At 40.2% G+C, this 22,970-nt stretch overlaps 2 protein-coding genes and 1 long non-coding RNA gene across 5 annotated transcripts in view; 1 reads left to right on the top strand and 2 right to left on the bottom strand.

Annotated features, from left to right (window-relative positions):
* The first annotated feature begins 4,083 nt into the window (after positions 1 to 4,083).
* LOC137191054 (free fatty acid receptor 3-like) lies at positions 4,084 to 7,246 on the top strand. 2 transcript variants are annotated; one of them, XM_067600865.1, is made up of 2 exons: positions 4,084 to 4,210; positions 4,869 to 7,246. In XM_067600865.1, exon 2 carries the CDS (start codon positions 5,124 to 5,126, stop codon positions 6,153 to 6,155), a length of 1,032 nt encoding a protein of 343 aa, XP_067456966.1. In that variant the 5' UTR covers positions 4,084 to 4,210; positions 4,869 to 5,123; the 3' UTR covers positions 6,156 to 7,246. The 2 variants fall into 2 exon arrangements, with proteins under 2 accessions (XP_067456966.1, XP_067456967.1); XM_067600866.1 differs by having other exon boundaries at positions 4,093 to 4,210; positions 4,866 to 7,246.
* Positions 7,247 to 7,313: 67 nt separating this feature from the next.
* On the bottom strand, positions 7,314 to 10,743 carry LOC137190575 (uncharacterized). 2 transcript variants are annotated; one of them, XR_010930241.1, is made up of 4 exons: positions 10,062 to 10,743; positions 8,336 to 8,422; positions 8,192 to 8,233; positions 7,314 to 8,022 (listed from the first exon to the last, which is right to left on the bottom strand). It is a non-coding gene; the product is annotated as an uncharacterized lncRNA (long non-coding RNA). The 2 variants fall into 2 exon arrangements; XR_010930240.1 differs by lacking the exon at positions 10,062 to 10,743 and having other exon boundaries at positions 8,336 to 9,526.
* Positions 10,744 to 16,787: 6,044 nt separating this feature from the next.
* iglon5 (IgLON family member 5) overlaps positions 16,788 to 22,970 on the bottom strand; it is a 102,565-nt gene continuing 96,382 nt past the window's right edge. The window contains exon 8 of the mRNA XM_067600867.1: positions 16,788 to 22,724. Within this exon, the coding sequence (XP_067456968.1) occupies positions 22,621 to 22,724 (104 nt within the window). The 3' untranslated portion in view covers positions 16,788 to 22,620. The remainder of the gene's footprint in view (positions 22,725 to 22,970) is intronic.

Raw genomic sequence — 22,970 nt, 5'->3', positions numbered from 1 at the left:
CTTTGGACTCAGGTCATACTTGATAAGACCACCAGCCAAATGAACAAGATTATCTTTTCAACATAGCAAGCTTTATTTTAGGAATGTGTCACTGGGAATAAATTGAGTCCAGCTATGTTGGAGGAAAAGTCACTCTTCAAATAGCAATATGGTGGCTTAGCAGCCACTGAACTCTTCTGTCGGGACGAGAGAATTATGTTGTTATTTTTTCCCCCTGCCACAAATATAAGGAAGCTTATAGGTTCATGCTCTGGGTATTAACAGAGGGATTAGCAAGGAGGCTTCTGGGATGCTCCAGTCCGTGAAGCACAGAGCCGCAATCTCTTCATTGTTGAGATATCTACTTGATGTAACACAATTAACTATTTATTTCAAATGCACCAAGGTCTTAGAGGCAAGATGCAAGCGGATTTCAGTAGCAATCATTCTCTATGTGTTGCATGTAACCTGTTGTGCGCAGCGACTGTGTGAGACAATGATTGGTCTTGTTTGATCTGGACCAAAACAAATTTGCTGATAAGAGGCAGCTGAGTCTATCACTGCAGGATGCTGGACAGATAAGCTGTAAAATTGGACAAATTAACTGTATAAGCCAGCAGGTTTGGCTTTTTCTACCATGTTCAACTAATGAAACTACAACTACTACAGCCTATAAGACTCAAAGGTAACCAAAAATAATGAATGAAATTGTGTATAACACTGTTTCATATTACAGCAGCATGAGTTGCAAGAATTCACACTTCCGTGTCTGTTTTTCTGAAGGAGATGCATGTAGCCTGCTTAAGTCACGTAGTAAGAAAGTTGAGGTTTTAGTTCCTTCCTCTTTCTCAGGAAACCTAGCATTTGTTTGTATTTACATCACTTATGGTAAATCAAGATGTGAAACCCATAGTCACACCCACTTTTCACCACTACTCCTCTATCTCCTCTACTCGCTCTTCAAAAGGCTATTGACATCATACGGAGCAGCTCTTGGCTCTGCTGCCCGTGTTTGTGCTCTTAAACAACACAAGCACCCTGACACTTTGTTCATAACAGCCATGTCGATTGAACTTCAAAGTGGCCCTTCCTGGTGAGCACAAAGCTGATGGAGTCGATGACAGCCAGTTTATTTTCTGGGTAATATCATGCCGTGGTGGCTCATATTAGTGTTTTGATAGCAATACTTCTCAATTAATAATTTCTGTTCATCTGTTATTAATTAATACAAGGGTAATTAGCTGTTTCCTCCACGTTTTATTCTTGGTGAAATATTCAGACACCATGGGACACTAAAACACTCCTTTAAAATCCTCACTCATGTATTTCATTTATAATTAGCAGCTCCATTAATCATTATTGCTCACCCTCATTATTTAACCTCAGGGATACTTAAAAGGGGAAAATCCTGCTGTGAGGGCAATATACTATATCTAATTTGGTGAAATAAGGAATTCATTTTTTAAAGATTGTTTTGATGCTCCATCATTTGGTTTTTGATATTTGAGTCTGATACACTGGCACACCTATAAATCTTTCCATGTCTAGCTTGTATGATGTATGAGACTATTTATTCTTTCTCAGTAACCACACAGATTGCTGCAACACTGTACATCTGAATCCTTGTTCTGTTTTGTGTGCTCTTCCACAAATATCGTCCTGTTGCATCAGCTTTGTCTGTCTTCATTCCCAGTGTCCCTCAGCTCTGAAAAACACCTCAGGGTTGAGGAGCTGCTGCCGCTGTTTAAGACTCGTTCTCACACCACTCAACTCGCCTGATGCTGCTGGGAAAATCCCACCTCTCAAAAAAAAATTTTCAATGCACCTTTAACACGTGCCTGGAACCTCCATCTTTGTTTATTTTGTGCACTGAGAAGCACTCAAAACACACTGGGAATAATGAATCAGCCATGTTTATTGCCACAAGGTTCATCAGTGCCCCTTATTCCTTTCCTACTACAGCACTACTGCTGCTAATATACTGCAAATTCTCCTTCTACTAAAAAATATATTTTTTACTTTTCCTCAGGGCTGTGGTTATCATTGTCATATTCTCTGACTTTTATTTTCTCAGAGGGAGTTTATATCCTACATAAAACAAAAACAAACAAACAAAAAAAGTGAACTACAAGAACAACTAACAAATGTTTTATAGGCTGGTTTCAGTATCTTAAATTTGCTTTTAGGCCAGCAAAAAATAAAGTATGTAGTATTTCCTCAACAAAATACTATTCCTGGCAGTGTGAATTTTAAAAAAGCACTTAGACCTTCATTTTGGGAAATATAATGAACAGGATATAACTGGACAGTTATATTTTCACAAAAGAGTAATTGAACAATATGAGACATTCAGATTTGGTCCGGGTTTGGTGGTGGTGGGACCTCCCTGCTCCTCCTCATGATAAATTCTTGCAGTTAAAGCTATTAACCAAGTGAGGAAATGTTCAGTGATCCAACCATGCATGCTTTATATCACACATTCAGCCCTATATATAAGATTTTCCTTTGGCGGTGGAGACAACCTTAATAGGCTCATGTGAAAAATCATATGCTGCCTCTGATATCATTTTAGAAGATGATAAAAAGTAAAATATGGAATGTGAAAATGTAAAATGGGACCCCATCTCTGTTTCTTTTTTGATTTGCTTCTCTTTTTCTTGCCAGGAGGGTGAATTGGCTCAGGCTAATTATTGAAGTGGGTTGTCCTTCAGAGATAAAATATTACCACACATTACAGTAGAAATTATACTCAAACAACATCTTAGAAAATCCCTTATGTCATACTGTAAAACCAGCTCTGACCAGCACTGAATTGCCTTGTCACTGAAATGTACGATATAAATAAACCTATCTTGCCTTTCTTTGGAATACACCAGCTTGCATAATACAATTTGATTGTCCAAATTTCTGTGTGGAATATGTGATGAACTGGTAGAAGGATTTCACACAGGAGCGTGGTTCCTGAAAAATGTTTGACTTCTTGTCACTAGTCTGGGGTGCAGAGTCATGTAGGAAGTTAAAAGAAGATCTTTAAAAAAGATTAATAGCAAAAGGGCAAAAGGAGACAGATATGGTAAAGGGGACATATATCTAATAAGGAGTTATGTCAGGCGGTGACAAAATATACAAAACTCACAAATGGGAATCAAGTGTTTAAAGACTAAGCTCAACTGAAAGTGCCTCAGAGTGATTTACATACATTAAGCAACATCAAAAGGACTCTTTGTACACCTCTGAGTCGTTATTACTTCAAAAGCTCCTTTCTCTCACTTTGTGAAATTAACCACGGCTACCTGCGCTTCATGCTTCACCTGTTCAAGAGAAAGTTGACCCCGCTGTTGTGATATTAGGCGGCAAATACAAAAAGGCCACTGACCTTTACGTCTCTAGGTGCAGCAGATTTGCTGTGGCGGGCTGTAGAATACAGAAATATCTCACCTCAGGAAGCCTCATCAGCCTCTTTTTTTTATTATTGTGTGCACGGCTATCTAAACAACAGGCCTCTGTTTGGATAACCATATAGCTGGCCCTGCTGCCCTCACCGTATGTTTGGAGGGAGGGATCGTTCTGACAACAGGTCATCTCTTTTGTCAAATGCCTTCCTTTTCCCTCCTTCTCATAATCAACAGGCGTCCATATACAGTGGACACAGATAACTAAATATGATTTAATAACCTAGATCAGACAGGCTTGCACACACCATCCACGCCACTCATACTGCAAAAGAAGGCTAGTTGTTACCACGGAAACCGTGTTTGCATGGGAGATAGATTGCAGCAGTATCTCCCTCATTAACACTGGATGTTTAGATTATCATGTAAATAAGGGGACGTGCCAGTTGACAGCAGGTAGGAGCTGAGGGCTGGTGAACAGAGGAGATCAAATAAAACAGCTGAGCAATCACCACATGTGGGAGTGCCAAGAAACACACAGTGGAATAAGGTAAGCTGCAATTACTCCTTTTTTGAAGTAGTCTTCTACTATATTAGTCTTAAACTATATTAAACTTGGAAGCTTGTGGAGGTGGAGTGGAGGTGGAGTGCGCAATTGAGAAACCACTGCCTCAGAATAAGAGGAAGTCTTCAAGTTGCTTAAATATGTGTCACTTCTGTGTTTTCGTCACACTTAGGATCCGCGAAGAAATTCCTCTGTTGCTTTGTCACTGGACTATAAAAGCTGAGCCTATGTCAGACATTCTCACTTTTAATTGATGCAGCTTTTTACACAAAGGGTAAGGAACTTGCTTTTCTTATTACATTAAGGTCCTTTTAAAATTATTCTATCTTTGTATTTGTTTTATAGATTTTAATAATTTCCTTGCTTCATTATTTATTTTGTATTTTCTTTATAATAAAATGCAGGTATTAAATACAGACATTGTTTAGATTACAAGACCGTGTTGTGAAGTTGTGCCAGCTAAGGCTTTGAGACACTCATTTCCCTCTGTGTAGTCAAGTCATTATGGTTATGAGGGTCATCATTTTCACAACATGTCCAGTATTTGTGCATTTTGCGAGAACAGAGCCTGGGAGTTAATGATAAAGGCATCACTGTAATGTATTTACGACACAGAGGAAGCAATAACACAGTATTACAGTTTGTATAAAAATCCATGTCCCAGACTAAAACGCAGACTCTTCATTAAGAGAAAATTCAAGCCTACGATAAACTATGAAAGAGGGATAAATAAAAAATAAAGCGAGAATGTAGAAAAGAAAAAAAAAACAGATTACCTCTGGCTTCCTCCTGTGGTCTTTCAGCTTACAGGCTAACATTTAACTTATAAAAAAGTATAGCTGTGCATTCTTAAACCAAATGTCAAGAGGACAAATTGAAATATACTGGACTGCGAAGTGTGGTAATCTCTTTCCGTTCTTGCCCATCAGCAGAGCTCACAGCCCTTGAGGAAACGATGAGTGTTGGTTTATCAGTGGGGACAGGAAAACCAGGCTGTCTCAACGGGTTTGTTCCAGGCTGCTGATCCAGTAAGAAACCTTCATCTCTTGTGGTTCGGACTGCCTGACAGATCAAACTTCCCTGTGCTGAAGTGTCTTCGGCCCCCCCCCACCCCACACCGGAGTCAAGGACATAATGTGACACATCTTGATCCCTGGGTGACTGACTGACTTACATCCGAGGCCACGATGCAGGAGTGCCACACTGGTCTGTGTCTGTCTGTCTACATCTTTACCTTTGTGCTGGGCTTCCCGGCCAATATCCTTGCCTTCTACACTTTTTGCATGAAAGTGAGGCAGAGACCCACACCGATCGACATCCTGCTCCTCAACCTGACCATCTCTGACCTCCTCTTTCTCCTCTTCCTGCCCTTCAAGATGCAAGAAGTGATGAACGGCATGGTCTGGGACATGCCCTATATCCTCTGCCCGCTTTCGGGCTTCATCTTCTACATGACCATCTACAACAGCACTTTCTTCCTCACCGCTGTCAGTGTGGAGCGCTACCTGGGTGTGGCTTTCCCCATCCAGCACAGCCTGAAGCGACGACCGGTATATGCTGTCGCTGCCAGCATCTTCTTCTGGATTTTCTCCATTATCCATCTGAGCATTGTGTTCATTGTGCCCTTTATTGGCTCTGAAAGTTCTCAAAACTCTCCAAATGACACATTAGGTCACAATGCCTCAGCTAGCCTTGCCTCAAATGTCGAACAGAGGCGGGTGTGTTATGAGAACTTCACAAAGGATCAGCTGAGGGTCCTTTTGCCTGTGCGTCTGGAGCTCTGTGTGGTACTCTTCTGCATTCCTTTCCTGATTTGCAGTTTCTGCTACATCAACTTCATTAGGATTCTGTCCAAGCTGAATCATATTGACCGGCGCAGGCGCCTCCGGGCCATTGGCATGGCTCTAGGAACGCTACTGGTGTTTGCTTTATGTTTTGGCCCCTATAATGTCTCACACATTGTGGGTTATATTACATGGAAAAGCCCTGGCTGGAGAGACAAAGCCCTGCTGTGCAGTACCTTTAACGCTTGTCTAGACCCTCTGATTTTCTACTTCTCTTCCTCTGCTGTAAGAGGGAATGTGGGGAGGGTGATGGAAGGGGTTAAAAGTCGCCTACACAGGTGCATGTCCTGTCACATGCCCTGGGCCCTGTTGGGGGGAATTAACAAGACTACAAAAGATAAGGAGCACAAACAAGAGGAGATCAATGCTATCTGAGCTGACTGAAGTGGAGCTGTGGGCAACAGCCTTCACTAATTTGTTATTTCCTCATCCCTAGAAGCAGGAAATTAATGCCATGTTTATGTTTTTACACGTGAAAAAAAGGGCTTGGTACACTGTATACAGCACAGCGTGTCTCTGTTTGACTTTCTCCTGGCGAACTTTCTGTTTGGAAATCAGATAAAGCCATAGAGACAGACTACTTTGAAGAGTCACATTCAAATGAACATTTCTTACACAACAGCAGGATTTCACAAGAGCTCCGTCAATGTAGTCAAGTGTTGTGGAACGTTTTTGGTAGAGAGAGACACCAGCAAAAGCGAATATCTAAGTAACAGCGTTGGACGTCATATCTTAGCAATAAGAGATAAAGCTTTCCCACCAGCTTCAACAAGGAACAGGAAATGGTCTCTGTTTGTAACAACATGGTGTGTTGAATGATTAAAAAAAACAACTTGTAAAGTGAGAGATCTGAAAGAGGATGCAAGCATGTTGAAAATGGCAGTGCTTTTTACACCTTTAGAAACACATCTATATGGTTTGCTCTTTTGTCTGAACATATATTTGTATATATTTTGTATTTGTATATTTTGTATTATTGTATTCATGCTATAATTTGATGTGTGTTTATTTATATATCTCATGTAATACAGAACACATGGTAATATTTAAACCATCTGATTTGCAAAAGTAGCATGTGTATGAATGCATTTTATATATGCGGGGGTTGTAATCACAGATGACAAACCACAGACACATTATTTTCATTTTATTTTCATAGATGATCAGCAGCTTCTTTTGAATGTGCAGTAAATTTTATTATGTATAGATAAGAGTTTATGCTGTGGAAAAGTGAGTGCCGAGAGAGAACGGCAAACTAATGACTATGCTATTTTCATAAACAAATCATCTAATAATACATTCATGTAATATTTGACTAATGTATTATTTTGCATGGCAGCGGTCAGGTACTGCAAGTGTCACTCTGTGTGTTTGTTTGTGTGTGTGTCAGAGTGGAGAGAATGACAGATGCAATTTATACATTTTTAATATATATAACAACATTCATAAAAGCAGTATGAAATAAAAAAAAGGATAAAAAAGGATAAAGTGTGAATATTTTTCAAGTTTATTGAACACAAAAGGCCTCTTTTTGACATCAATTATGAGGTTATACTAGATACTGATGCTCTAAATTTAATGGTCATTACTACATGTATTATTTGGCACTCTTGGCAGCGTAAACAGGCCTAAATTAAAAATGAACTTCCTCCAACACGTGAATCAAGATCTCACCCCACACACAGCAAACATAAACAATGCTATCACACAAACAAGCGCTGGCATCAACTGTGATCCTGTTTTGTGAGGATTAGGCCCGTGCGGAGGTTGAGCTGATCACTGTATCTGTTTGACAGGTGGATCATGCATGAAGCATTCATTTTGACACACAGACCCGAGTGAATGCGCAGGCTACCAGCCACTGACACAATGAGCAAATCCAAAAACACGCTAGTCAGCATGCCGCAGTGATAAAGAGTTACAGAGATAAACAGCTTTGATGTGCGGGAAGGAATCGACATTGCATCAGTGTTTGGAGGATAAAAAAAGACAAGCGGTGAGAGAATCTGAAAAGAACTTTCACAAATGTCAACTATGAGAGGAAGAGAGGAGAGAATCTACGTATACACGACATTTACTCATTCAGAACTATCTGGTAATTCAGGATTAATTCTCATTTTTCTGTGATGTATCTGGAGTTGAATTCATATGTTGTTTGTCAATGGTTGGCCTGGTGAGATGAGCCGCACTGAAGTCCCAGCAGTCCTTTTGTTGTTTTCTCTCCTATTTCATTTCGTGTTTCCTGGAAGACAATAATTGGTTGCTGCGTCAGTGTTGACTTTTTCCTAACAATGTGTGATAGGTCGCAGGGATAAGGCAATAAGAAAAACAGCCCTGTGTGAGTGTGTATACATGTGCATGTGTGTGTACATGATTTGTTTGCCAAAGGCAGAGGAGAATATTGTACTCACATGGCAGACATCATTTTCTCCGCATGCAGAAATGCGTGGTTGCTGTGGAGAGCAAGATCACATAAATTAAATATTGTGTGTTTTTTTTTTTTTTTTTTTTTTAATAACTTCCTGTAATTCTTGCTGAGAGGTTTACTCACTCACCTTCCAATAACAACAACATAGTCATTGCAGAGAGGAAACACATCTTGAGAATATTCAAGTATACAATCAGCTCGTTAGGGGAGGCATCTGGTGTGCAGAGAGAGAGAGAGAGAGAAAAAAGGCCAGGACTGATTAGCACTGACTTATCATGTTATTGAGCATGACAGAATTAAATCAGGAAGGTTGAACTGGCTTTGGTTTATGGACATTTGCCTCCTCCCTGGGAAGAGAGGTGTTTAAATATTGATTGGGAAAATCATTAATTTGTTCAAGTATGCAGTATTGCAGGCAATCTGTTGCCTTGGAATGATCGATGTCTGACCCACATTAACAGTCAAGTAGGGCAAACACTGAGCAAGCGTCTTGTGGTATGTGAGGCCCTGTTGTCGCTGAACTCTGTGTCAGTAGGAACTGAGTTATGTGGAAGGGAGTTGCCAATAGACTAGTAAAGTGGAGAAAGTGTTTTGGGTGTTTTCTTCCTGGCCTGTTCAATTTCTGCATAAACAGTGGTAGGTGAGTGGCAGTTGGAGACCTTTCAAGGCTTGGATGGGTTGATTTTTTTTTTTTTTATAGCATTAATGAGGAGCAACAGCATCAGAAAATATTTAGTTGTGTGATAAAAATTCAAAAGTTACAAGTGTGTGTACATAAAAACCTTAAGCTGCTCAATCTTAATTTTCACAGTAACAATTGATCAAAAGACTTGGTGCATTACAAAGCATTTCAGTGTCTTTCAGCTCATTGTCTTGGTTTTCTGGCCTGCAACTTTACTGTTCAGTCTCATTACTCTCACTGTCATTTCCAGATATGGCAGGCAGCTGTTTTCAGCAAAAAGCTCTGATAAACCAGCTCTACCTGCTCAGCACCAAATGGCAAAAAGACAAAATTAGCAACAAACTGGTGAACATACTGTAATGGAGCATTTGGCAGGTATCAAGAGCTAGATATCTCCCTCAGAAGCTGGTGGAGTCCAAAAGCAGGAGAGTAAATTTTTGGACTTACATTTTGGACAGAAACATGACGCCAAATGAATAGTAATGTTGCTCCGTATCTGCTGGATGTATAACTAGGGAACTGTTTCCTAACAAATTTGCCACAGCCACTTTATAAGGTGATAATATGTCAGTGTTACAGCTTGTTGAGTAGCCCCAAGCAGCCAAAAAGTCAGTTATTGCAGGTTTAAGAAGAAAATCAATTACAACTCCCAAAGAGTATTTTGGTAAGAAATGTTGAATCAAAGCGCTCAATTTTGTTGTATGAGCTGCAAAGGCCAGGCTGAAGATAAAGGTTATATTTTGTAAAAACCCGATAAGACACTCAGCAGTTTAAATCAGTTCACATTCAGATTCTGGGTCAATGTTAGATGATTTCAGCAACTAGTGTTATTTTTTACATCAAATTGCAATGACAAGACCTCTAAATTTACTACAGCAGTGATTCAGACTTCTAACAGGCCTCCTCTGCATATCAAACGGTGGATATCATAATATTTAGAACCATCTGTCATACCAAACTGACAGAAAAAAAACCTCTCTGGTTTCTGCCATTTTTTTATGTTGAGGAACATTTAGAATATCATTTTGGGAGAACATAAAAATGGGATACAGTTCAACCAATGGGTCCTTCAAATGCACAACTCTATGTCTACATCAATGCATGCAATTTATTGTTCTCAGAAAAGGGCTTGAAAAAATTTAGTGATTCTCCTGATTTTTTGTTTTTTTACCCCAAGTGAAGGAGGCAGTCAGAGCCGTGGTCATGGCAGGATGGTCCTGCACCCCACAGGTGAAGGTGATCCCTGTATCCAGGGACTGTTTCTGCGGGAGGACAAACACACTAAAGAGATACACTTCCCCGCTGTGGTTGTTCATCACCTGGAAACACTGTGGCTGGTGTAGAGGCATGGAGTTCACCAACCAACCTGAAGACAGCAGGACTCTGTCGGCTGGGCCGTCAGACAGGTTACCGTGAGGGTTGACGGCAGGAAGGGTGCAATTGGTGACTGACAGGTGATCAATGTTGGCTGCTGCGCTCTGGTAAGTCCAGGTGAGGGTGAGATTTCCAGGGTGGAATCCCCCAGTGAGACAGAGGAGAGCCCACCGATCAGTCTCCGGTTTCGGGGGAATCTGGAGGTATATTTTGGGAGCAGAAGGTGGTGCTTGCCGTGGAAGAGGGGGTAAAAAACAAGTTAAAGGCTTCAGATGAGATCATTCAGAGTGTAAAACTGGGTCATTGCAGCAGCACATAATCATATACAGCAAGGAAAAATAGGACAGACATATGATAAGAGCAAATGTGGTGGTGTTAGTCATCATGCAGCCATTTATTTAAAAACAAGGGCAAATTAAAGGGAAATGCTTTGATTTTAAAAAAAATGTAAAAATACACAACTCAGTGTATGTATCTGAGACACAAAGAAAAATTATGTAAAATAGTAGATACAGTATAAATTGAAGACATGCACTACATGACAAACAAAAATAAGTGTACTTAATTGCTACTCTGTATTATTCTGAAATCACTATCACTACAATTTCTCCTCCTGTTATTACTAATAAAAAAGCTATTACTATCAAATAAATGTTATAAAATATAATAGTAAAATGGATATATAATGGAATAAATGTGGAATAATACAATTAACCAAGGATAAAATGGGTAAAAACACGCAATATCTGTTGTTATTTGGTGGAGGTAACATTGCATCCAGAGAAAATCAAAGGGAAGCTTTTCTTCTGCATGAAGGATTTCCACATAATAATTTGGCTATCCCTCCCTGCCTTGTTTTCTGGTGAGTTTCAATTCCCTGGGCAAGATCGATACAAGGCACTGCGCATGGTGCCGGGGTGATTATTTCTAGATCTGTCATGAAACTGCTCAAGCAAAAAGATGAACTCTGAGGGAATTTCACATGACTTGAATTTTTATAGATTGAGCCTGGCCGTTCCTTTTATGGTGATGCATGGTCCACACTGATGCTCGTATCGAACTGCCTCACACTAAACGCTGTGACTCTGGTGCACAAAAGATACAAATGAGACATAATTACCAGCATGGCAACATCACCCAAGCACAGCAACCCTAATGAATTGCGGGCATGTCCATTTCTGAAACGAGCAATTTGTTTCTCACCCAAGACGACCAGCTCGGTGCCGTTGCCCTGCTCTGGGTCTTTCTGCAGGACGTTGACCTCACAGTAATACCGCCCAGAATCCTCCAGTGCTACCTCTGTGATCACCAGGGATGAGGTTTGATTCTTCTCCACAATGCTGTGCCTGGATGACTTTGGGATGAGCTGCTTTTCCGACTTCATTTTGAACCACTGAACCCCATACTTGAGGGATTCAACTTTGAAATGACAGGACAGAGTTGCCGTCTCACCCCGCATCACACTCAGAGCGGGAGGGTACTGTCTAACCCTCAGTCCCTCCAGGGTTGCTGTCAGGGCTAAAGACAGAGCCATTAATACAACGTGTCATACAACGAACTTTTAAAAAGTACAGTCCAGACCTGCAGGTCAACTACAAATACTATAAATGTGTTCTTGCATGGGTAACAGCTGGGAGCGAGATTTGCCAGACAAAGACGATCACACAGAAAACTCAAACAACCAGAGGAACAAAACCGGCAGTCAATTTAGTATAATTTTACAACGCACTGAACACTTATTGAATGGCTCCCGATGTGATAAACTTCACAAATGCTATTTTTTAATATTTCAACAAAGAGTAACACAGACATACTCTAATATGTCATAATATTTTCAACAGCCCTATAATAGTTGTTTGATTGCAGTGACTGCTTGTCCACTTAAGTGTGATGAAGTGATGATTAAGTGCGGTGATGAGATAAACAGATAAGATAAGCAAAACTCTCACCGCTGGAGTGCAGACGACAATGACGACCCACCAATGTAAAAAATATGGCCCCAAAATAGACTTGCGGCTTTCTATGTTCTGCTCTTATTTATCAAAAGGAGAGCAGCGGCGAGATTGTAGCTTTAATTCCTACATTTTCCCATAATGTACTGTTGTGATTGATTGCATCAACATTATATTATTATAACAACATATTGTACATTTTATAATGTTCTCTCCAAAGTGAGATAACAAGCATTTTAATATTTTGAAGAAAATACAAGCTAACCAGAGATCGTACAATACTGAAAAATGACCTGTGAGTAACAGTTTTTACAAAGCCAATTTGTGGCTTTGTAAAAACTGTTGCTTATTTTTTATTATTATGGCTGACTTGTATTCAGACTGACCTGGTACTTGGCATGTCAACAAAAGAAGCAAACACAGGTGGGGCAATTTTGCCATGCTGCTGTTGTTCTCCACTCCAAGCTTGAGTGGTGAAATAATTTCTCATGCACTCTTGAGTTTGAAACTCGCTGTGCGAAAAATGTGATGGTGTCAGCTTGTTTTTTTTTTTTTTGTTTTTGTTTGTACTCTATGGTTAGAGATGATGGTTGATTAATAGGTCATGCTTCAACAGAAACCTGAATCTCAGAGACTGTCAAGGTGAGAAAATTACATATGTCAGTGTCTTAGCAAACAATTAGGCCCTTGTTCTGCATGCTGACGGAAACCACAGTTCAACGGGGAGAAACTGCTGCTGACATTGTTCCACAGGTCTTTCTACAGGTTTCTCTTTTACTGTACAGTATTGCCGAAGCTCTTTGAATGATCATTCAGTTTTGAGAAATTACATATTACTGGTGAAATGAAACAAAGGTAATATTTTAGTAAAAAGCTTCTTAACATTTCTGTTTACAGCCTTTTATCTGAGAAACAATTTTCACTAATTTACAGGTTTAATAGAAATGTAACTTAAAACAAATCATAACTCTCTAGTAAAAACGAATAAACCTTTATACAATGAAATGCAAAGTAAACATGTTTATTGGATTAGCATATCACTGAAACTGTTGATATAGTACAAAGTTCTTGTTATGTAAATATGTATGTAATATTTTGCTGACTGGCCTAATGAGCTACAGTGTAATGAATTCCGATCTGTATCATATGAGGGGAAAACTTGTGGTGCTACAGTAGGTGTTATCATCATTATCACAGCAAGAAACAGAAGTTTAAAACCTTTGAAGAGTTTGTCTTGAAGGAAAAAAAAAAGTCTCTGAACTGAACTGAATAATATCCACTCAGTGAAAACAGTGACTTAAAGGGACATGATGTAATGCATTACTTTGCCTTTTTTGGAGCCAAAGAACATAAAAAAACTAAGCTGACAGTGGCCTGAAGGAAACAATAAAGTCCCATTTTAAAACATTAATAAGAGAGCATACAAAAAATGAGTCTGACAGCCAAAAATTTGCAAACTTGGTGAAGTAATAATTACATGACTGGTATTTCTCAACAACCTTTTACTTTTCAGTCTCAAATTGTCTTTCAAAATGACAACACTTCCTCATTTTTGGTCATAATATAAGTTAAAGTCAGTGTTACCTTTTCAAATCATACATATCTCCTTTCTACTATGTACCAGCCTTATCTACTTATCAAATAGCATATTTAAAATATGTGGGCTAATGCAAAGTCTAGAGTTATTGAAGCCACAGGACACCTGAAGTGTCTTCAGTACATATGTATTCTTAAATATCTACTTGTCTTATTTCACATTGATCTCTTTTTTGGTGGGAAATCTACAAAACTTCCAATAAAGCTTTTGTCAAAACTACCATACAGAAACTATTGTTTAAATGTCATTTCACACAAATTTGAATAGAATACAACTTGATAGTTTTTCCTGTCATCCTTCCTGGACAGATTTAAACAAAGGGAACGCTGCTTAAATTATCTAATTACAATTGATTAAAGCAGATTAGCTCCGAAAAGCCATTATCGACTTGTTTGACAATTAACGTCTGAATATGTGGAACTGTGTTGAAGCTGAGGATAAGGAGACACAGATGTTTGTCATAGACAAGAGGAGCGCAAGTGGAGAGCTGCCTCCAGTGTGTATGGCCTCTAATTTCTAACTAGACCCCTGTAACTAGAAATGAACACTGACAACATAATGACAGCCAGTTTTAATCAAAACAGACCCTGACAAACTACTTAACAATTATTTCTTAATTAAATCAATTCTATCATGAATGATAACAATTGTAATAACATTTATATCGTTTGTAACTTGTAAAGCAATTTGATATGAAATAGGTATTCTGTGTCAAACTGAGCATGCAGATATTTAAAATAAAAATCTCTGAGACAAGTCCACAACCAGAGGCTGTTTACGCAGCAGGAAGGAAAAAGCAAGCTGAAGCAGCTCGCTTGACCTCGCCTTCTTTCTAACCACAGGGGCTAACAAAGAACCACGCTTCCAGCAACACAAACCACACACAATGAGTTCTGTTAAAAACAAAACTGATTTTTATTTTTTTTATCTCCCTCCACTTGATATCATTTTTAACTTCACTTCATGGATTTTGAAAAAAAAAAAAAAAAGAAAAAAAAAAGACACACTCCAAAATAAAAGTCAAAGAAGACAAGTTCAGCAACTAAATGAATCAAAAAGAAGTACAATCATCGCTTCACAGCACTGAACATCTGTCAGGGTGGAAGACAAATGTTTTGTTCCTTTTGGTGATTTTTTTTTTCTCTGTCTTGTGTGTTTACATTGATGAGATCTTGAAAAATGTAACAAATGCCTGTAATCCAGGTCGGCGTTATGAATTTACCAAACATCCCTGCCCTGTGCAGATCAGAGGATCACATGCACATGGATGCACACGTACTGTTAGATGCTGGAATGTAAGACCCCTTGAATTACTAATGTTCATTGTGGAGCTCAATACACACTTACACATAGACGCACACATACACACACAAGCACACCATTTATATCAGCGACATCAGAGTGGGCAAACGTGGAGTACTGAGGGGTGGGAGGGCAGAAATTTTACAGATAATCTCCACACACACACACACACACACACACACAAACACACATACTGACAATAAAAAAAGCAGTTGCAGGACAGGGAGAGGAAGGATGAAGGAAACTAAATGTGTGTGTGTGTGTGTGAGAGGAGAGAAAGAAAGAGGGAGAGAGCAAGAAGGAAAGAAGGCAAGAGAAATTGGTTCCACATTCGACACTAACCTAAGCCAACTCATTCCCTCAATTATACACGGTGAGTTCTCTTCTGGTAAAATTTGTTATTAGTTTCCAAATGAGACATTTTCCATTACTCTGCAATGTGGGATCCTGCAGTCAGTTCACTTTTATTGCCCTCTTGAGGCACACAGCACATGACCAGTCCCTATCATACATCCTGTCATGTATTCCAGCCTCAAGCGCACCTTACACGGTAATAAGACACTTGTAGCCTGCATTGGTGACTCCACCGCATCCCCAGCATCCCCTACCGTCTCATAACTGCAATATAAATCAGCACAAAAACACTAGTTGGTGCTGTCACTTGTGAAAGAAATCCGAGTTTCCCCTGTCAGCTCTCAGCACCACAACCAATATTTACCCCTTGGTTGATTGACAAGGAAAATGCCAGGCGTGGGCTGGTGATTCAGAGGGGCCAAGTAATGGGACTCTTTCTATGTTGGAGATGTGTGGTAGGCGACTTAATGACTAGGGGAGATGTGGTGGGCGAAATGCTTCCATTGTGTTGCTTGGGCTGTGTGAGCATTGCTGTTGCTCAACTGGTGGAATGCAGCTCGCTGTTAATTAGCCAGACGCTCCTGTTCTTAGAGAGGTTAGTGATTGACAAGACACCATCTGTGGTCGCAGTGAGGAAGAGGGCGAGGCTGGCAGCTTTGTTGCCCAACATCTTTGCTGCAAGCTGCGGTTTTTAAATACATTATACATTACATTACATAATTAATGGCAGAACATAAAGTGTATCAGTAAGGTGTTGGGCCACCGGGTGCTGCCAGAACAGCTTCAATGCACTTTGGCATTGACTCTACAAGTCTCTGGAACTCTTCTAAAGGGATGAAACACCATTCTTCCAAAAGATATTCCCTCATTTGGTGTTTTGATGATGGTGGTGGTGAGTGCTGTCTAACATGTCTGTCCAAAATCTTCTAAAGGTTTTCAATTGGGTTGAGATCTGGTGACTGTGAAGGTCATAGCATATGATTCACATCATTTTCATACTCATCAAACCATTCAGTGACCCCTCGTGCCCTATGGATGGGGGCATTGTCATCCTGGAAGAGACCACTCCCATCAGGATAGAAATGTTTCATCATAGGATAAAGGTGATCACTCAGAACAACTTTGTATTGATTTGCAGTGACCCTTCCCTCTAAGGGGACAAGTGGACCCAAACCATGCCAGCAAAATGCCCCCCACAGCATAAAAGAAGCACCCGATCTCCTCACTGTAGGGGTCAAGCATTCAGGCCTGTACTGTTCTCTTGGTGTACGCCACACATGCACTCACTCACTTGTCGAGAATATGGTGACTCATCTCACCATATCCCTTTTAATCTGCGCCTATGTGTTTTGCACCACTGAACTCTCAAATGTGCTTTCATCTTTGTAATGATGGGTTTATGTACTGCAACCCTAGCATAACATCCCTCTCTATGTAATTGTCGACGGACTGTTCTTGCTGACTCAGTCTGATCACGTCATGCATTGACATTCTCAGTCACCTGGGGAAGAGTTGCTCTTCTGTTTTTCCTTAAATATCGCACTAACGCCCAAGCAACACGGTCATCAAATGTGCACTGTCGACCACGATTTCTGACCCTATTTACTGATGTCTTTCCCATAGATCTAAATGCAGATATCACTTTAGTTACTGTTCCTATTGAAACACAAGCCAGTTGAGCAGTCTTTGTGACTGAAGCTCCTGCCATCCGTACCCCAGCAATGAACCCTCTTTCAAAGTCACTTAGATCTTTTCCTCTTGCCATCTTGATACAAAATTAGAATCAGCTGGGCCTGCTCAGCATTTTTATACATACCACAGAGCATGATTGGATGTTAATTGCTTAATTGTACCATGCAATGCACCTGTGTGGAAGCATCTGCATTTGTTATGTTTCTTCACTCATTTATTCAGGTTTTTCCTTTAATTTGTCACCCATCTGTATATATAGAACACCTGAATGAATGATGCTTAAGGAAAATAAAAGTGTCTATCTATCTGTCTATCTATCTATCTATCTATCTATCTATCTATCTATCTATCTATCTATCTATCTATCTATCTATCTATCTGTGTGATTAACAAAACTGATGTCATTCTGAACACCTGAAGCATGCTTGTGTGAAGCGTGTTTCGTCATCACCGTCCTGTCTAGCATGCTGTATAAGCTACTAATGCACTCATTAGCTGTGGTAATGGAAAAGTACTGGGCCTTAATAGACTTGCAACATTGACTTTACCCATGAGAACTGAATGAGCCTGTAGATAGTTGGTAAACAATGGATAATTAGGATAATATATGGGAATTAGACGTGCTTTGCTGTAAAGGATGCAAGCAGTGGATGTAGAACAATGATAATCATTCATATATAATCGTCACTCTGCGTGGCATATCCTTTTGGTAGACTGACTCTGGTGCTGTAACATCTGCAGTTTCTAACATTGTTAAATTATAATCTTTAACATAATTTCTTACCATTGCACTGCGGTCTCATACCTTATCTTTGTGTATTTTACATACAAGCATAAGCCTCTAGATACACAGTATCAATAGCTGCTGACATCGGCAACTGCAAAATGATTCAGGTTACATCTCTGTCATCAATAGTAACATATAATGTAACGTTATGTAACAGCACCCTCCAAATTGCACATACAGTGTGAAAGCCCGGTGAGTTTATATGGTTAGCACTATATTATGTAGAGAAACAAGCAGCGAATACCAGCCTGAATTGAATTGAAAATAAAAGCAAATGATTAATTCTTCATTCCCTGGATCCGAACCATAGCTCTGAACACATAGTTTACTGAACTGATATTACAGCTTGCCCAAATAGTTTCAGAGAAGGGCTTAAAATCGATGCGCAATTAGGGGTGTCTTGTATCAGGCATGATGAATTATGCTCTCTGTTCTAAGGCTGGTCTATAGACACTTGATCAATTCAGCTTCTGGCGACCTGGTAAGGCAGGCTGGGGAGAAATTGCTCTATTCCAAAGCCATTCAGTCGAATGTATTGATTAACCATTGCATTCTGAATTGAAAGTCTGTCCAGGACCTGTTCTATGTAGCAAAGGTGTTGTAGGAAAGGCTCCAGCGAGAGCCTGCCATATATAAAACAAAGAAAGAACAGTAAGAAAGTACATTCAAACTGGGCTTACGCAGTCCTGGCTTTAAAGCACCTTAATAATTTCACTATTTCACTGCAACAGTTCAGAGACAATGTGCGGTATCTGTCCCTACACCCTAAAGAGCTTAATTACCTGACTCTTCTCAGCAAAGGCACAGTGCTCTGAAACTGTATTTCAGTATTTTACAAACCCTGTTCCTAAAATCCATTTCATACCACTGCGCTGATATGTTAACAATCAATAAAAAAATAAAAAAGTGCCATTCATTTACAACTATATCAATTCACCTCAATTTCCAGCTTTCACACATGCAAACCCATTAATTAAATCTCATCAGGAACAAGAAAACAAACAAAAATATAGCTATCAAAGTGCAAAAAGCAATGCACTGTAAACTGGCACAACGTGCTATTTTGTGAGATCCAAACAACTGTTTCATGACACCTTATTAACAAAGACTCTGTAAACAGATCATTGTAACCTTCAGCTGCATGAGCCAATCAACACTTTCTCATCAGGGTGCACCGGATGTAATTAGGGGCCGAGCAAATGTCTCGTTTATATCACTGTAAACTCACTGAACCCCGGCTGGGGTGTTATTTATACACTTGAAGTAGGCCAGACTGTGTTTGTGATCAAGGCTATGTTAATGCTATTCATATTACATAGTGCAACCATAAATAGTGTGTGTGGTACACCCTCCCCTGGGAAAGACCACAGTGCTCAAGTTTGGAAATGCAATATGAGTGCTTGTCTGTCTCCTTCCCCTAAATGGAGAGTTCACTGTCTGGTTAGTGTCATCCCATCTCCCTGTGGCCCTCAGCTTTTGGATTTGCATTGTCAGGGTATCCTCCCACAGGCCCACCGGACCAGTTGCTCTCTCAAAAGCATCCTCATCTACCCTCATGTATGTGCACTCAGGGGAACTGCTGCCTCCTTGCCCACACCCTCTTCAGTCCTCCTCTCTGGCACCAGAAGTGTGAGTGATTTACATACATCATGACCCGTGAAAACATGTTCTTTTGCTGCTTGTTTGTACAAATTCCCACATTCTGTTTATCACCACCCCACGATTTCAAGTCATATTGCCCGAGTTCCCCTTCATCTGGACCCTTTACCCATAAACCTGAACAAAACATACAATGTTAGCTTGTTTTTTTTTTTTTTTTCAAAATCCACCCATACACGAACATTAACGTGCTTTTTTCAAACCCACATTGAGAAACATGACAGAATGTTTTTTGTCCGTGTTTTTTTTTTGATCTTTTCTTCTGTTTTTTGTTCTTTTTCTTCATCAAGGACAGATTATGTACATACAGATGTTATATGCCACTGACAAATCCAGTGGGATGCTGACATGGAACAATGTACAGTATGTGAGTGTGAAACAGAGAAAAACAACATAAAAGACAGCGATACTGAGAGGATGAAAAAGTGAGACAGAAAAAAGAAGCACTGACCAAACGACCTGCTCTTGTGCTTGAAATGGAATCCGTCATTATTTTTGGAGCAACAAGATGCATGCACAAACAGTGTGTGTTCTGTAACACAGACAACCCGACTACATTGCAGAGGGCAAGACTTTTTGAGTACAACATGTAGTGTTTTAGATTAAGGGCCATTTAAACAGAGCTTCACAATCATTTCAGAGTACTGTACACAGTAAAAGTACAACAACAGACTTATTTGATATATCTTGTTAATGGCAATTTTTCAGATATTACACCACGGCTTTAACCATATCTGATACCTCTTGCACAGTAGAGTTAGGGGTTATTGCTGGTTTGAAACAAAATCAAACAAAACACATTCAGACAACTGATTCAATACTGAGTAACTCCCCTTTAAGGCTGCAGTAGTCAGGGTTCAGCTGGGATAAACTCATCTCTCCGTGCAGGCTTGTTGTGGCAAATTTGCATATAGTCGCTGCATGTTAGTGAAACAGTGTTTCAGCGGAGAAATGAGTGCCACTGTATTGAAATACGGGCTTACCTCCCACTGTTTGTGCTGTGTGGGGGAAGTGGCTGGATAATTGTGCCATGGGGGTTTTGTAGTGCCCATGCCTGCATGTCACAGGTACACATTGGAGGGAGTACTGGTGCACCGAGGCAAGGTTGTCCTTGAAGAGGATTCCTGTCAGTGGCAGGATTGAGCTTGATTTATGGGGGCCATCGCTGGCTGGCAGGAGGGACAGGTGGAGCCCGGGCTCCTTCACTTAGCCAGCCACAGGTAATGGCTAATTACATCTTTATCTGCCTGTGGCCCGGCCGGACAAGAACCGACTTATGCCCACGACCAGAGATTGACATGGTTCCAAATCATTTATCTAGCTGGTCGTAGAGAGACACTATGATAAGTGGACAAATATGCTGTATATGTGTGTGTAATGCAGTTCACAGCATGACAAAAAAGTCCAATACATAAACTGTTACAAATTATAAATTACATCATCATTCACTGCTTCTGGACTCGGATGACATAATCCCTCAGACTGTTTCAAATGTGTTTTTAAAAAGCTTGTCATGGCAAAATAGAGCACATCGAAAACTTTACATCTTTTTTTTGTTTGTTTTTTCGCTGTAGTTGTTCAATGTGTGTGACTTCTCAAGAGTTAAGTACAAAAATTATTTTCCCACGCACGGCTCATTACCATCAGATTTTGTTCACTTTTTTTTCTCACATGGAATTACTATTCATAGTTATTCAAATACTTATTAACATCATCATCATCGGTAGTATTATTAACACCAAAAAAGTAAAAGCAGGTAACCTTGCAGAGTAAAACAGACACAGTGCGGGGAGGGAGGGAGGGAAGGAGGGAGTGTGGGGAGTATGGACTCACAACAGGAACATCTCTAACCGGTACATGCTATCAACAAGCGACAAAGAGGATGGAGCTGCAGCTTTGAAACAGAAGATATTGTTGTCACTGGACAGTCTCTTGCTGCTTCAGAAGACTGGAGCATAGTTGAGGCAGGTGGGAGATGTCGTTCAGCGCCAGGCAACTTGAGGTCGCTGGCGTGGCCTCTGTACTGCATATATTTACACTGGGTAGGAAGAAGGGGGCTGGGGGGGGGGGTTGACACGGAGCAGAGAACACTATAGCGATGCGAACAGACAGAGCACGTTGAACAGAGGGGAGTGGGGGATAAAAAGGTTTGGGTAGTGAGGGGGTCTACATGCGCAACCTTGGTATAAATCCCCCCCAAATTACACAAGGGGGGAGTTAAGACGGATGCCGACACCACCCACCTTTTTTTTTTATACATTTTGACATCATTCATAGCAGGTTCACTGCTACACGGTTAAAATTAAAAAGCCATACGTGTGTGTGTGTGAAGGTGTCTGTGTGTGTGATCAAAGGGTTCACATGGCCACCAGTTGGACAATTTTCAAAAGGTCACATGACCGCCAGTATTACATTATAACTATCATTTCATCCACCATAATACTGTGATTTATATGAATCATTTCCATAAGGCAAACATTGTAGGTCAGTCATTAGTCTATGTAGAATATTACATAAATGATCGTCCAGTTGTTAGCTATTCTCTCATTGTCTATTTTCTCATTGATCACTGACACAATAATCATTAATATACACTCTCTATCAACATCAGCCCAGTGGTAATAATGAGGGGGAAACAATGTGAGAGCGGAAGTACCAAGTCAGACAAATCTGCAAGGCATTCTGGGAGACTGAAAGAGAGAGACAGACTGTAAGTGTGTGTGTGAGAGAGAGGAGAAGAGATGATGATGATGATGATGATGAGTTGACCTCGAAATTGAATTGAGGGTGCTGGGGTTTTAGGGAGGGGTGGGGGTGATGTGGTCGTGTGTTTGATGCAATGATTCAATGGCTCCTGGAATAATGCATATTCTTTTTGTTCACAGTGATGGGTTCGTAATTAAAGAATTTCATTTCCTTCTTCCTTCCGCAGAGGGGGAGTGAGGGAGGGAGGGAGGGAGAGGGGGGGGGCTTTCAGGGACGTTTAGGGACAATTCCAGTTGAAGCTCGATCTTTACACCTTCAGCAGAAGAATAGTGGAGAGGGAAACCCAAACACAGATGCCGACGCTCATCCCTGCTTGTAAACCGGTTCCTCGCCCCTGTATGGCCCCCGGTCCTGCACAAAGACAAAAGGACCAAAAAGAAGAGAGGAGGGAAAGAAAAGTTAAAAACACACAGAAAGCTACAAACACTGCCAGATGTAAATGGTCTCTGTTTGTGTAGCTTGTGTAATCATTTACAGATATCTCAATTAATTACCTAAATTAATTCTTATACCTTGGTATAATTATTGCAAACAATTAAAAGTTAGCTTGTGTTTTGCGATAATGATAATGTTTCTTAAAGTTAGAACTACATTCTC

The sequence above is a fragment of the Thunnus thynnus genome, chromosome 10 (assembly GCF_963924715.1).
Source record: "Thunnus thynnus chromosome 10, fThuThy2.1, whole genome shotgun sequence".
Lineage (NCBI taxonomy): Eukaryota > Metazoa > Chordata > Actinopteri > Scombriformes > Scombridae > Thunnus > Thunnus thynnus.
The sequence above is the reverse complement of the archived record's forward strand: the minus strand, read 5'-3'. Positions and strand labels throughout refer to the sequence as shown.

Coding starts and splice junctions, on each gene's coding strand:
- LOC137191054 (XM_067600865.1), top strand. CDS start 5,124: ATGCAGGAGTGCCACACTGGTCTGTGTCTGTCTGTCTACATCTTTACC.